Below are 13,492 nucleotides of genomic sequence, written 5' to 3' on the forward strand. Positions count from 1 at the left end.
GCTAATCGAATTTGCATCTGAATTTTTATTTTTATTACCTCCAATAAACAATAATGCGATCATAACTATTCGGCATCTGTCATTCCGCACTCTCCGCTTTTTCGTCGGCGTCGGACATTTCGAATTTAATTTATTTGTTACTAATCTTCCAAAAAGCGCGCGTCGCCACCGCGATTCAATGTTAATATGTGCCATTTCGTTGCGATGAAAATGTATAATAGCTTCATATTTGTGCGATTTTTTTCTGTCAGTTTCCATTCTCTTCATTCGTTTTTTTTTCTTCTCCTTCTTTCTATTGCAGGCCTCAATGGATCTACCCCCGGACAAGGCGAAGCTGCTGAAAAACTATGACAACGAAAAGAAATGGGATATCATTTGTGATCAGGTGAGTTTTTGTTCTGTTTTTATTAAGCGTTTTTTTACATTAACCCGCAGCTTCTTAAGTCGTTGTTCACGAAAGGTGAAAAACTGCAGTTTTGATCAGATTAGTTTTTAATTTAAATTCTAAAGTTTGTTCTCTTCATTGGGAACATTTGATCAGTTAATTATGCGTTTTGAATATTAACGAATTTGCCAGAAAAATACAACCGATGGGAATCAAGACACGTGACTTCATTCAATAAATTTTAATGACACCGATTCTCATAAATTGCACTCCATTGACGTTCCAGCCGATGGGGCAGATTTATTGTAATGCCACTTTAGCTAGATGGATAGATGGATGGATGCATATAGATGGATAGGTTCCACAAAATGCGTGCCATGTAGCTTAGCTGCGTTGGCGGCGTCTATAAGTCGCTTGACCTAAAAAAAACTCTGACTAACCCCTAGAGCTAGAACAACGAGTAACAGAATGAAATCAACAACACCAACAAAAAAACTCTATTAGGTACAATATTGGCTGTTGACGATGGCGATGGAAAAATGCATCCATAAACATCAAATGGGTTGCGAGATTGCATAATTTTGCACAATAACGTCGATCACTTAACTGCACATGGGTCCAACAGCGGAATATCATTAACTGAAGGCGCATCAATTTTTTTTAGAAGTTGGAACCATTCAGTGGATCATGGTGAGGGTTTCTAACTTTCCATGTGATTAAACCAAAGAAAAATCTTCGTTAATAAGAATATTTTTCCATTCAAAGTTTCCTGATAGTTAGAGAATAAAAAGAAATGAAAAAAGAGTAAAAAAGATTAGGAAGTGAGTAAAAAAAAAGTAAAATGAGTGCCAAAAAAGAAAAAAGAGAGAGAAAAAACATTCAAAATGAGTAAACGAGTGTCAAAAGAGTAAAAAGAAAGAAAAAAAGAGAGTAGAAGAGAGTTAAATAGGAGTAAAATAAAAGTAGAAAGAAAGTGAAGAAAAAACAAATCGAAAGACAATCAAAAATGGTCAAAAGAGAAAATAGAACCAAAGTTGAGCCAAAAATGAGCTAAATGATATCATCCTACAGACGAATGATTGAATAAGGGTTATAACCAGCGTTGCCGGATTTCTCCGTGGATCTACGGATTTTAAGCATTTCTACGGAGCTACGGAGCATTTCCTACAGATTTTCTACGGATTTTTAAAAAAAAATGTAGATTCTGCCGATAATCGAAAATTCTATCTGACGACAAAAAATAATTTGCCAAAATCGGTACATATTTAGCTGTTTGAAATCCGGCAACGTTGGTTATAAGATACTCAACAACGTGTCAGAAAGAGTCAATTGAGAGTCGAAAGAGAGTCAAAAGACAGTCATTAGGGAGATTTCAGAGTAAAAAAGATTAGAAAGAGAGTAAAACGAGTGTCAATAGAGTAAAAAGTGGGAGAAAAAAAAGTGTCCAAAAGAGAGAAAAATGAGAGAAAAAAGAGAGTTAGATAGGAGTTGAATAAATGTAGAAAGAGAGTGAATGGAGTAAAAAGATAGTAAAACAAGAGAAAAGCATGAAAAGAGGGAAACATCAAATCGAAATACAGTCAAAAATGGTCAAAAGAGAACCGACCGAAGTAGAGTCAAAAATTAGCCTTATTGTATCAAAATATAGACGAATGCTAAATGAGATACTCAAAAACGTGTAGGAAAAAAGACAATAGAGAATCGGAAAAGAGTCAAACGACAGTCATCAGAGAGATTGAAGAGGGTAAAGCAAATCAAAAAAGGATATGATAAAAATTTAAAGAGAGTTTCAAGTAAAACAAAAATGGATCAAAAGTCAAAAGAGAGTCAAAATAGAGTTGAAAGAAAGATAGCAAATAAAGAATCAAAAGCGCGTTAAAAGAGAGTCGAAGTTTGTAAAAAGAGAATCTAAATCTGAATCTGAAAATAAAAAAAAAGAGTCTAAGTAGCTACAGCAGAGTCAAAACGGAATCAAAATAGAGACAAAAATGACAAAAATGAAAAAAAAGGACAAAAATGGAAAAAATGACAAAAACAAAAATCTGACAAAAATGATAAAAATGACAAAAATCACAAAAAATGACAAAAGTTACAAAAAAAATGAAAAATTACAAAAGTTACAAAAATAACAAAAATTACAAAAATAACGAAAATGACAAAAATGACAAAAATGACAAAAATGACAAAAATGACAAAAATGACAAAAATGACAAAAGTAGCAAAAATGACAAAAATGGCACAAACGACAAAAATAACAGAAATGGCAAAAATGACAAAAATGGCAAAAATGAAAAAAATGACAAAAATGACAAAAATGACAAAAATGACAAAAATGACAAAAATGACAAAAATGACAAAAATGACAAAAATGACAAAAATGACAAAAATGACAAAAATGAAAAAAATGAAAAAAAATGACAAAACTGACAAAAATGACAAAAATGACAAAAATGACTAAATTGATAAAGATGTCAAAAATAACAAAAATGACAAAAATTACAAAAATGTCTTTAATGACAAAAACGACTAAATTTATAAAGATGTCAAAAAGGACAAAAATAATAAAAATGACTAAAATGACAAAAATTAAAAAAATGACAAAAATGATCAAAATGCATTAAATTAGAAAAATGACAAAAATGACATAAATGACAAAAATGATAAAAATGACAAAAATGATAAAAATGACAAAAATGACAAAAATGACAAAAATGACAAAAATGACAACAATAATAAAAATGACAAAAATGACAAAAATGACAAAAATTACAAAAAAATTTTTAAAAATTACAAACATTACAAAAATTTCAAAAATTCCAAAAAATCTATAAAAATTACAAAAATTTCAAAAATTATAAAACTTACAAAAATGACAAAAATGGCAAAAATTACAAAAACTAAAATCTGACAATAATAACAAAAACGACAAAAATGACAGCAATGACAAAATTGACAAAAATGACAAAAATGACAAATCTGAAAATGACAAAAATGACAAAAATGACAAAAATGACAAAAATGACAAAAATGACAAAAATGACAAAAATGACAAAAAATGAAAAAAAAATGAAAAAAAATAATAAAAATATGACAAATATGGCAAAAATGACAAAAAATGACAAATAAGACAAAAATGAAAAAAATTACAAAAATTACAAATACTATCAAAATTACAAAAATTGCAAAAATTACAAAAAATACGAAAATTACAAAAATGACAAAAGAGGAGGCATACGAAAACAGTTCGAAGAGAGTCAAACAAGTCAAGAAAAATCAAATATCTAATTAAAAAGTGTGTTAAGAAAAAGCTAAGGGAATGTCAAAAGATAATCAATCAAAAAAGAATACCAAAGCCCTAAAAGAAGTAAAAGGGAATCGAAGGGAGTCAAAAAGAAATCAAATGAGAGCCAAAAAAAAGTCAATAGAGATTCAAGAGTAAATAAAAAAATAGCGTGGACAGCGTTGCCAGATCTACGAATTTTGAACACTTCTTCTTATCTACTGATTTTTTACGGATTATCGAAATTTGTCAGCGAATTATACCTACATAAAAACGAAAGTTCTACCTGACGACTTAAAAAAAATAAGGTCATCATGTTTAAAATCAGTACAGTTTTCGTTATTCTCCAAACCGACGGTTTTGATAGGTTTGCAATCTTACAACTCTGGTCATAAGAGACTTACGCGAGTGTCTAAAGGGAGCGGAAAAGAGTCTTAAAAAACTGAAAGAAATCAAAAGAATATTGAAGAAGGTAGAAATAAAATAAAAGATAGAAAAGAAAAAAGGGGGTCAAAAGAATCGACAAACAGCTGAATGACTCAAATGTGAGTCGAAATGAAATAGTCGAAAAAGATTTAACAAAGATTTCAAAGAGATTTCATAAGAAACCTGACTGTATAGTTTGAAAGTTTGAAAGTTCAAAGTTAAAATTTAAAATGAATCAACAGAGATTATTAAGAGAATTTAGAGAGAGGTAAATTAATCCGAAAAATTTCATAATAAAATATATTCGGAAATGTCTGAGATGTTTAAATGACTCCAAAACAAACATTGTAATTGAAAAATTCTAGAAGTCCTTTACAAATTAAAAATAAGCTGAAACCGTTCATAAATTCCCTATTTTTAATAAATTTCAAATTTCCCAAAACTTTTTTTAAATGGTATGTGATTTCGTAATGGTATTTTTTCTTCTATTTTTTTTTCTCTTTCTGGTTTTTCTCAAGAGAAATCTTACACCACCTCAAAAAAGGTTGATTGTGATGATTTGGCCATAATCTCCCCATCATCGATTCAAGTATTGAGGTACTCGAGGGATGATTATTTACACTCGTGGCGCAGCTTTAATGGCACCCAGAAAAAAAACCGACCCCTTTTTTATGTTGTTAGCTACATACCTAAACTGCTGTACAGCAGCCAGCATGCATTATTCAATCATCTCCAATCACTGCAAAGAGGACTCATTTACAATTTCGCAGCGCCCCGTTCTCCGAACTGCGCCGACAAAAAGTTTTTGCCGTATTTTTTTTTAAACTGTTTTCGAATTGGCAACAAAAACATGTGCAAATGAAATTGCACTCTAATGTTTTTCTTTCTTTTGCACAGGTAATGCAAAATATTCATGATTTCACCCCGGTCATCGTTGGGTGAAACTTTTTTTAAACAATGTTGTTGCTTGTTTGATCAAAACGATAGCGTATCTTGAATCACTTTGATGAAATTTTTCTGATAACTATAAATGCTTCTAAATGCTGTGATTTTCAACCGAAAAAAACTTATACCAAAAACTTCATCCTGGAATTAAAGGATGTTCGACCTGAAAAACTTATTCCAAAACTACAACTTGACATACATTTTTTCCTTTTATTGCGACATTTCTTCAAACTTCAATTTATTTTTATCTGATTTCATAGAAATATTCTAGCATGGCTTAAATATTTATATATGAGTCATAAGTAGCGGGAATAAATTGAAAAGAACGAAAAGCCATGTATGAGTGGTTTGGATTTTCTTTTTCTGGGCTTTCTTTCTTCGTGTTAGGTTTGTTTTCGTTTGTCGACGATGAAGTTAGTGCCACATTTTGTGTTGGACATAAATCTTGAACTCTACTTTTTGCCACATCTGATCACATGATTTAATGACTTTCAGTTGTTGAGCTGTGGAGCAGTCTCAAATCAATCGTTAGTGTTCAGCTGAAAATTTTCTTAAGAGAATTTCAAAATTGGCATAAAAAGCATAAGCAGGCTCGGTTCCACAGAAGAAACGAAAATTATGTAGATTTATCATTACAAAATATTCAATTTTCCCATAAAAACCTAAAAATTCAAATTTCCTCATGTAAACGTTACTTAAAAATTCTGCAAAAAATCATGGATGAGTTTTAAACCAAAACGAAGTTTTTGGTTTTAAGCTCAAACCCTAGGGTTTGAGGAATTCAAAAATGATTCCAAATCGACGGAAAATTGCCTTTTTTACGTAAAATTTCATTTATGCATTGTTAATGAGATACTCCTTCTGTCTGCACTCATGGTCTTCAAATGATTTGGAAGGAGTTTAACTGAATTGGAATTTGAGACAAGATGACACACAAATTTGAGCTCAAAATTGGATGATTATACTTGTTGCATGTTATGAAAAAAATCCATTTCCTCTTCCGAAACGCCTCTCATGTTTAAACGTCGTCATGTTTATTTAATTTTGTTTTTGTTTTGCTATAAGTTTTCTAGAAATCAAACTTAACACAAACAAAATCCATAGAGCAATAGAACCTCTGACAGGCGTTTGTATTTTCGTAGAGCGTGTCGCGGAAAATGCGGCTTCGATGCATTCCCGCTACTTATGACTCACCCGTTATTTGATGTATTGAGCTCAAACTGTTCAATTAAAAATCAGAGTAACTGAATACTTTAAAGATTTTCAACTCCCAATCGTGTTTTTTGAATAATTCTCGCGTGAGCTTTCATTATGTCGTGTGAAACAAAATGTAAACAAACAGTTTTATAACAACAAAAAAAAAAAACCAAATCTGTCATGAACTTGTCGCAACTTTTTCCATTTATAATATTTGTAGTCAGGATAACATATTCTATTTGTGAAACAAAAATTTAAAGTTGTTTTTATTAACTTTTGCAGCAATTTTCTGTGAATTCTTGAGATGTTTCATACGACGTAATGAAAGCTCACGCGAGAAACAAAATCCAAAAAGTTGTCTACAAATTTTATGTTTTGCTTCAAACTTCCCATGAAGCTCTACTATTACTTTACTATAATAGTTTCCGTCATATTGAAGAATTTAGAATCGGTCAAATAGTGGGTTTATAAAATCGGATAAATAGTTTAGGATGTCCAAAATAGATATTATCAAACATTCTTATTCACCCTTTGTTAGAAGTTAGGAAGTCTTAAACTTTTTTAATTTATTCTCATTGAAAAAGAAATGTCATACTTATGTACCGACAGATCTCTGTATCCAACTGTCGACCTTTCAAATGTTATTGTTTTGATTTTTTTTTAAACCCATCTGACTGCCACGATTTTTTTCTATTCACAACATTTACATTACAGATTTTCGGAATATCTTAGCACAATACTAACATTGGCGCAGTTGTTAGTTTGTAAGACGCCGGTTTCCATTTGACAGACACCTTGTGATGTGAAAAAGGGAGGAAAGAAGGTACCCCCTAGCATTCCATCCATAGTTAACGGCTGTCAGAGAGTGTTTCTCGCCAGCAGCAAATCGCTGCCCGGTATAAACAAACTGTAATAATGTAGCAGCAGCATGTTGCTTCAACTTATGAAGAAGCGGTGCCGTGCCCCGCTGACTAAATGTCTAACCGTTTAGAATGAATAATTACTTAGATGAACAGTAGATTCGGTGATAGAGCAGTGGATTATTTAGGGGTTCTTAGCCAGATTGGATGTTAGAGGTCAATGCCTTTTGATGCAACATTCAATCAAATATCAATTTTTGAAACCCCTTAATATTTAACGAAAATATAAAAAATTCAAATCAAAACCTTAGTGATATGATAGATTAATAGAATACATTTGGAATTCTATTCGTACATTCTTATCAATGTCATTTTAGCCATTAACTCATTTTCATAAAATGTGGATCCGGGTCCAGCTTATCATGTGGAAAATATAACGACTAGAAATAAAAGATTATTTGAAAGCAAACAACGGCTGTAACAACAAAGCTGTTTTGTCAACAATATATTCCAAAACAAAAACATATGCGATTGGAACGCAATTCGCACACAAAGTAGTCATTCAATCTTCAGAAATGTGCGGTTTTACTACCTACCTGTTTCTGATAGAATTGCAACGACAATTGTTGATGTTTCTTTCCGACAATTTCTGTGTACCAAGAATTCTTAAATCTACTCAATTTGTCTTATTTAATTCATTCTAGAGATGTACCGAATAGTGGTATTCGGCGAACGGCCGAATACCGAATATTGACCTTTTCAACTATTCGGCCGAATATTCGGTCGAATATTCTATTGAGTTTTCAATAGAAATACTTCTTTTTCTACTGCAATTTCTAATAGAAATCTTCTATTTCTGCCATCTTCATGTCCCTCATGTTTTTCAGTCGATTATTTTCAACCAGATCTATCAGATCTTTTTTAAGTAGATGTCTCTTTGATTTTCAAAATGTCACCATTAGTTGAAACGACAAGTTATCTAGTCGCTTCTAAGACGTTTATCACAAATGAGATTGGATTCCAGTGAAATCTAGGACAAAACGTGTTAAAACAGGTGTATTTGAAATTGCTTTTTTTATATCGAATTAGATGTCTAATTTTTGCTAGATGTGATCCAAAAAGCTGCCAAAAAGACGATGATCTTTAACCTTAGGCATACAATACCTTCTACGACACGGATCCACACGGCCGGGTTTGAACGATTTTTTTTAAAACTTATAAAAAAGGAAAAATGGACAGAAACTAGGCATTATTCTTAAACATACAAGAAGAAAAAGAAATAAAATTTCTTGAAATTTAAAGTTTTCATCGAATTACAACAGCAGTGTTCAAATCGTATCTAACGAATAAATTTACTCTTAAAATCGTTTTGTAACAGAAAATTTAAAAAATTTCAAAGAGATATTTGATTTTTTTTATTTGATTGCGCAAAAAATCCTAATAAGCCTGGGCAAAATCCGGAAAGTTTAAAAAAAATATGTTTCTATCCTGGTTCTGGCTGTTTAACTCTTTTTGAATTCTTCATTTGGTTTATGGCCTAGAATAAGCCTAGATATATCAAGAAAATAAGGAATAAACGATAATCAAAGTATAAAGCTATTTTCAGTGAAAAATACGGATACATCTGAAATGTTTAACTGAAATCATAAGTTTTTGATGGTTTTGAAGCTTTTTCAACATTACCTTTGCATATTTGCAAAATCAGATGAAAAATTTGAGAAGTCTGTTTTGATATAAATTTTAAATAATAAATATTCGGCCTATTCGGCCTATTCGGCTTAGCTCAACTATTCGGTGAGCCGAATATTCGGCTTAACGGTTTTTTGGCGGTATTCGGCGCCGAATATTCGGCCGACCGAATATTCGGTATATCTCTAATTCATTCTAACATAAAACTTGTCGATTTTGCGCTATACATTTGCGTGGCCTTCAGTTATATGGAGGTTTTTAAAAACCAACATTTCACTGCTTCCACCCCCTAATATTGATCCTTTTATCAAGATAACAAACTGTGCAAAATTTCATTTTGATTGGACCACTATAAAGCGACCCTCAAACGCCTTCAAATTGATTTTTTTTAAAAACAAAGGTACAAATTTTAATTTAAAAAATCATAATTAATTCTGGCAACACTGTGAAAATTCTAAAACTTGATTGAAGTGAAGATTTTAAGCTTAAGAACAACTATTCAGAAGACATCAAGTAGTTCTGGGCTAAGCTAAGAAAGTTGTAGACATTTTTGTTTATATGAGAAATAAAAAATTAACTTAAAGGATCTGCAAGTTTTTTCTCTAAAATTTTTATTTAACTTCGAACAACTTTCTCCTGAATTTAAGAACCTTGAAACTAAAACATTCAGAAATGTTTCAAGCAAAATGTGTGAAGTGTTTCAAAGAATATTAAGTGATTTTAGTAAGAATTCAAACTTAGTTTCTAAAAATATCGAAAAAAAAAACATAATCAATTAATTGACTATTTAAGGCCTAATAAAGCCTTACTATTGCACACATTTTGATGATTTAAACAAGATGGAACCATGGTCATCAAAACAAAGAAACCCCTTTCAAATGCCCAATTTTCAAACGATTGATAGTTGTAAAATAGTTGAGCTGATTGATTTTGCTCTTTTGCGTTTTTTCTTTCTTCACCGCGATCCGACAGGAAATATGTATATGAAATGAAATTTTGATGTAAAATCGTTGCTCTTATACAATTTTTGTTGAAGATTCCCTTTTTTTTATTTTCCGTTCATAATTACTAATTGTAGCTTTCTAATCATAATTTGACCTTTCATTCCAACTGTGTTTATGGGTGGAACATTGTCAACTAATAACAGTTTCAAGAGAGTCAGGAGCCAAATATTCGATGTAGCATTAAAGCTGCTCCAAGATGACCAAAGCCAAATAAGTTTTGATTTCAAAAGCCGCCTTGTCAAGTTAGCAAATTTTCAATTTATGTGTAGTGGTTTTAGCTACCACGTGTTGTGGGTACTAAGTTACGATCAACACTGTAGTATAGTTAATTTTTTTGTGAATTAATGTAAATCTTTACTTTTTATACGAAACTAGCTGACCCGGTAAACTTCGTTTTACCTTTAAATAAATAAATCGTAATAAATGTTTTATTTCATCTTCATGTTCTTTACTTCATCGTGCTCGCGAATCGCTTTTTATGAAAATCGTAACAAAATTACATTGTACGAGTTGTGTTCCATTTAACCCTCATCCGCATTAGATTTCATTACCCTAATCAGCACTTGTGGTATCAATTTGACACCACAAGCTCAAATCGTTATAACTTTTGGCGTGTTAGACCGATTTAAACAAAACTTACATCAAAAGAAACCTTGTAATGTCAATGAAATATGTTTAGAACATTATATATAGCTAAAGTTACTAGTTTTCTCGTTATTCAGCATGAAAGAACAAAAATCCGAAAAAACATGCCTCACGAAAACTGCTGTAGTTCATATGTTACACGTCCAAAAAAATATTTGCCTTATGCATATGAAAGCTGAAGTTAATGCCTACATCATGAAGACAAGAAATATTTTTTTAAATTTTTTTTAATGAAATGGTCACAAAAAGTTCAAAAAAGTGGTCTAAAAAACCTACTTTTCATTCGATTGCTAGTAAATACTGTTTGAGCGATGGTAGAGTTTTGAAAAAAATATGACTACAAAATGAATTAAAATTCCAACATTTTGCTGTCTTTAGATTTTTGATGCAACAAAAATTGAATTTACTGGAATTTTTCAAAGTTCACTACTTTGCGCGATTTTTTTACAAATTGAAATTTCATCTGTTTTTGTGGTCCACCGTCATGTTGTACCAGGTTTATCAGTGCTTTTACTTTGTTTGGACCAACCAAGAGTATATTCATTGGAAAGCACATTTAATCTACATTCTAGTGAGGTGCTGCAATTCACACTGTGAGATTTCACAAAAATATGAAAATTATAAACATAAAATCATTTCTGAATTTCTAGAACTACAAGCACCTCGTCCAGCAAAACGTGTTTGTTTGCTCTCCGAGTAGGTACGGTGGGTGGTGATTCGGGCAGAGAGCGAAGCCGACAGACGAAATAACGATGCGTGTCGTGCATTTCTTGGTCTGTCGGCTTCGCTCTCTGCCCGAATCACCACCCACCGTACCTACTCGGAGAGCAAACAAACACGTTTTGCTGGACGAGGTGCTTGTAGTTCTAGAAATTCAGAAATGATTTTATGTTTATAATTTTCATATTTTTGTGAAATCTCACAGCGTGAATTGCAGCACCTCACTAGAATGTAGATTAAATGTGCTTTCCAATGAATATACTCTTGGTTGGTCCAAACAAAGTAAAAGCACTGATAATCCGGGTACAACATGACGGTGGACCACAAAAACAGATGAAATTTCAATTTGTAAAAAAAATCGCGCAAAGTAGTGAACTTTGAAAAATTCCAGTAAATTCAATTTTTGTTGCATAGAAAATCTAAAGACAGCAAAATGTTGGAATTTTGATACATTTTGTAGTCATATCTTTTTCAAAACTCTACCATCGCTCAAACAGTATTTACTAGCAATCGAATGAAAAGTAGGTTTTTTAGACCACTTTTTTGAACTTTTTGTGACCATTTCATTAAAAAAAATTTAAAAAAATATTTCTTGTCTTCATGATGTAGGCATTAACTTCAGCTTTCATGTGCATAAGGCAAATATTTTTTTGGACGTGTAACATATGAACTACAGCAGTTTTCGTGAGGCATGTTTTTTCAGATTTTTTTTCTTTCATGCTGAATAACTAGAAAACTTGTAACTTTAGCTGTATATAATGTTCTAAACATATTTTACTGACATTACAAGGTTTCTATTGATATAAGTTTTATATGAAGTTCATAATAATTCAAACGACTTAAATAGATTTTACTTTTGTGGTGTCAAAATGACACCAAAAGTCGGAAAAGGGAGTTTTTTTGTCCAGGCTTCCAGGGTTCGTCCATAAAAAAAAGTAAAGATGCAATATTGAAGAACTTTTGAATTCATTTAGGGTCCCCAAAGAAATTTTTGTATTTTGAAGCTTCTGATAAAAGTTACAAGCCTTTAAACTTGCAATGGTGTCAAAATGACACCCTAATGCGGATGAGGGTTAAATTGAATCTGATAAAAATGAAATTATAAAGTTGGATATGAAATCCAATTTTATATTCAAATTCTTACATTTATCGAAATAAATTACATAAACAATTCATGTTTGATTGAAGTTCACAATTCAAACACAACATATTCAATTAATCATCTCTGACTAGTTTCTGTTTAAGTGAGTGATTTCTTGAATGATCAAATGCGAAACTGATAAAAATGAAAAATTAGGAATAAGTGTTGTTGTAAACTTGAGAGCACAAAGCATTGATTGAATTATTTTTAGTTTATTAAAATCAACTCTTAAAGTTACTATTTAGAATCGTTTTTCGAACTTTTCATAGATGATGATCGATTCTAAAAAGATGATAATAAAAATAAATAAAAAATTTATTTAACTTGATTCATCAAATCTACATAAAAAATTGAACTTATTCTGAATTTTGTGAAGTGTGAATTTTTAAGACTTGTGTATTTTTTCAAAACCCTTTTGAATGTGGAGTTGAGCATTTATAAGAACAATAAAAAACACAATATAAAATTGAGGTAGAAAAATAAAATGGAAAATGGTTTTCAGCATAAAGTTAGTAATGAAAAAAAAAATTTTTTCAATACGAAAGGCTTTTAAAATTGCCGATCGAAATTGATAATTCATAATAAGTATCAGTTCTTGAACGTCGTGTAGTATCGTTCTAGTTCTAGTTCTAGAGTAATATTGAACTAAACACCGCCGGAGGCGAGCCAATTTTTCTGACATGTTTATCAACGCTTATTTTAAACACCTTTTAATATCAAGTAATTTCAAATTTCTACTGTAAATTCACTTCTCGAACAGATAATTTTACTTGGAAAAAATCTCCATGGGGGGGGGGGGGGGTTAAACCCCTAACCCCCCCCCCCCCCCCGTTCGCACGGCCTTGCGTGATGGTGTTACAAAGAAAACGCCTCCATTTTTATATATAAGATTAGACAGTAATACTTAATATCTGGCAGCACTGTACAACTGTATTTTTCTATTTAAAAAGGTTGACGAATATTATAAAAAATCGAAAATATCAAACCATTGAGAAAAGTGGTGTTATAGTTCCCGGCTTTATGATTTTGCTGTTACCTTTCCATTGATTTTACATGAAAATATATGAAAAAATTAAAACTTACTTGAAATCCCTGTAACTTTTTCAAAGTGCGTCAAAATGAATTTAAATTTTCTACAAAATTTAAATGTTGTTCCCAACGTAAAATCTTCACGTCACAAAGTTTGTGTTGTTCTGCAGT

The 13,492-nt window shown here is 31.3% G+C and overlaps 1 protein-coding gene across 1 annotated transcript in view; it reads left to right on the plus strand.

Annotated features, from left to right (window-relative positions):
* Positions 1–306: 306 nt before the first annotated feature.
* LOC129745614 (formin-like protein) overlaps positions 307–13,492 on the plus strand; it is a 66,540-nt gene continuing 53,354 nt past the window's right edge. Inside the window, exon 1 of the mRNA XM_055738798.1 lies at positions 307–385. Coding sequence (XP_055594773.1) covers positions 308–385 — 78 coding nt within the window. The 5' untranslated portion in view covers position 307. The remainder of the gene's footprint in view (positions 386–13,492) is intronic.

The sequence above is a fragment of the Uranotaenia lowii genome, chromosome 2 (assembly GCF_029784155.1).
Source record: "Uranotaenia lowii strain MFRU-FL chromosome 2, ASM2978415v1, whole genome shotgun sequence".
NCBI lineage: Eukaryota > Metazoa > Arthropoda > Insecta > Diptera > Culicidae > Uranotaenia > Uranotaenia lowii.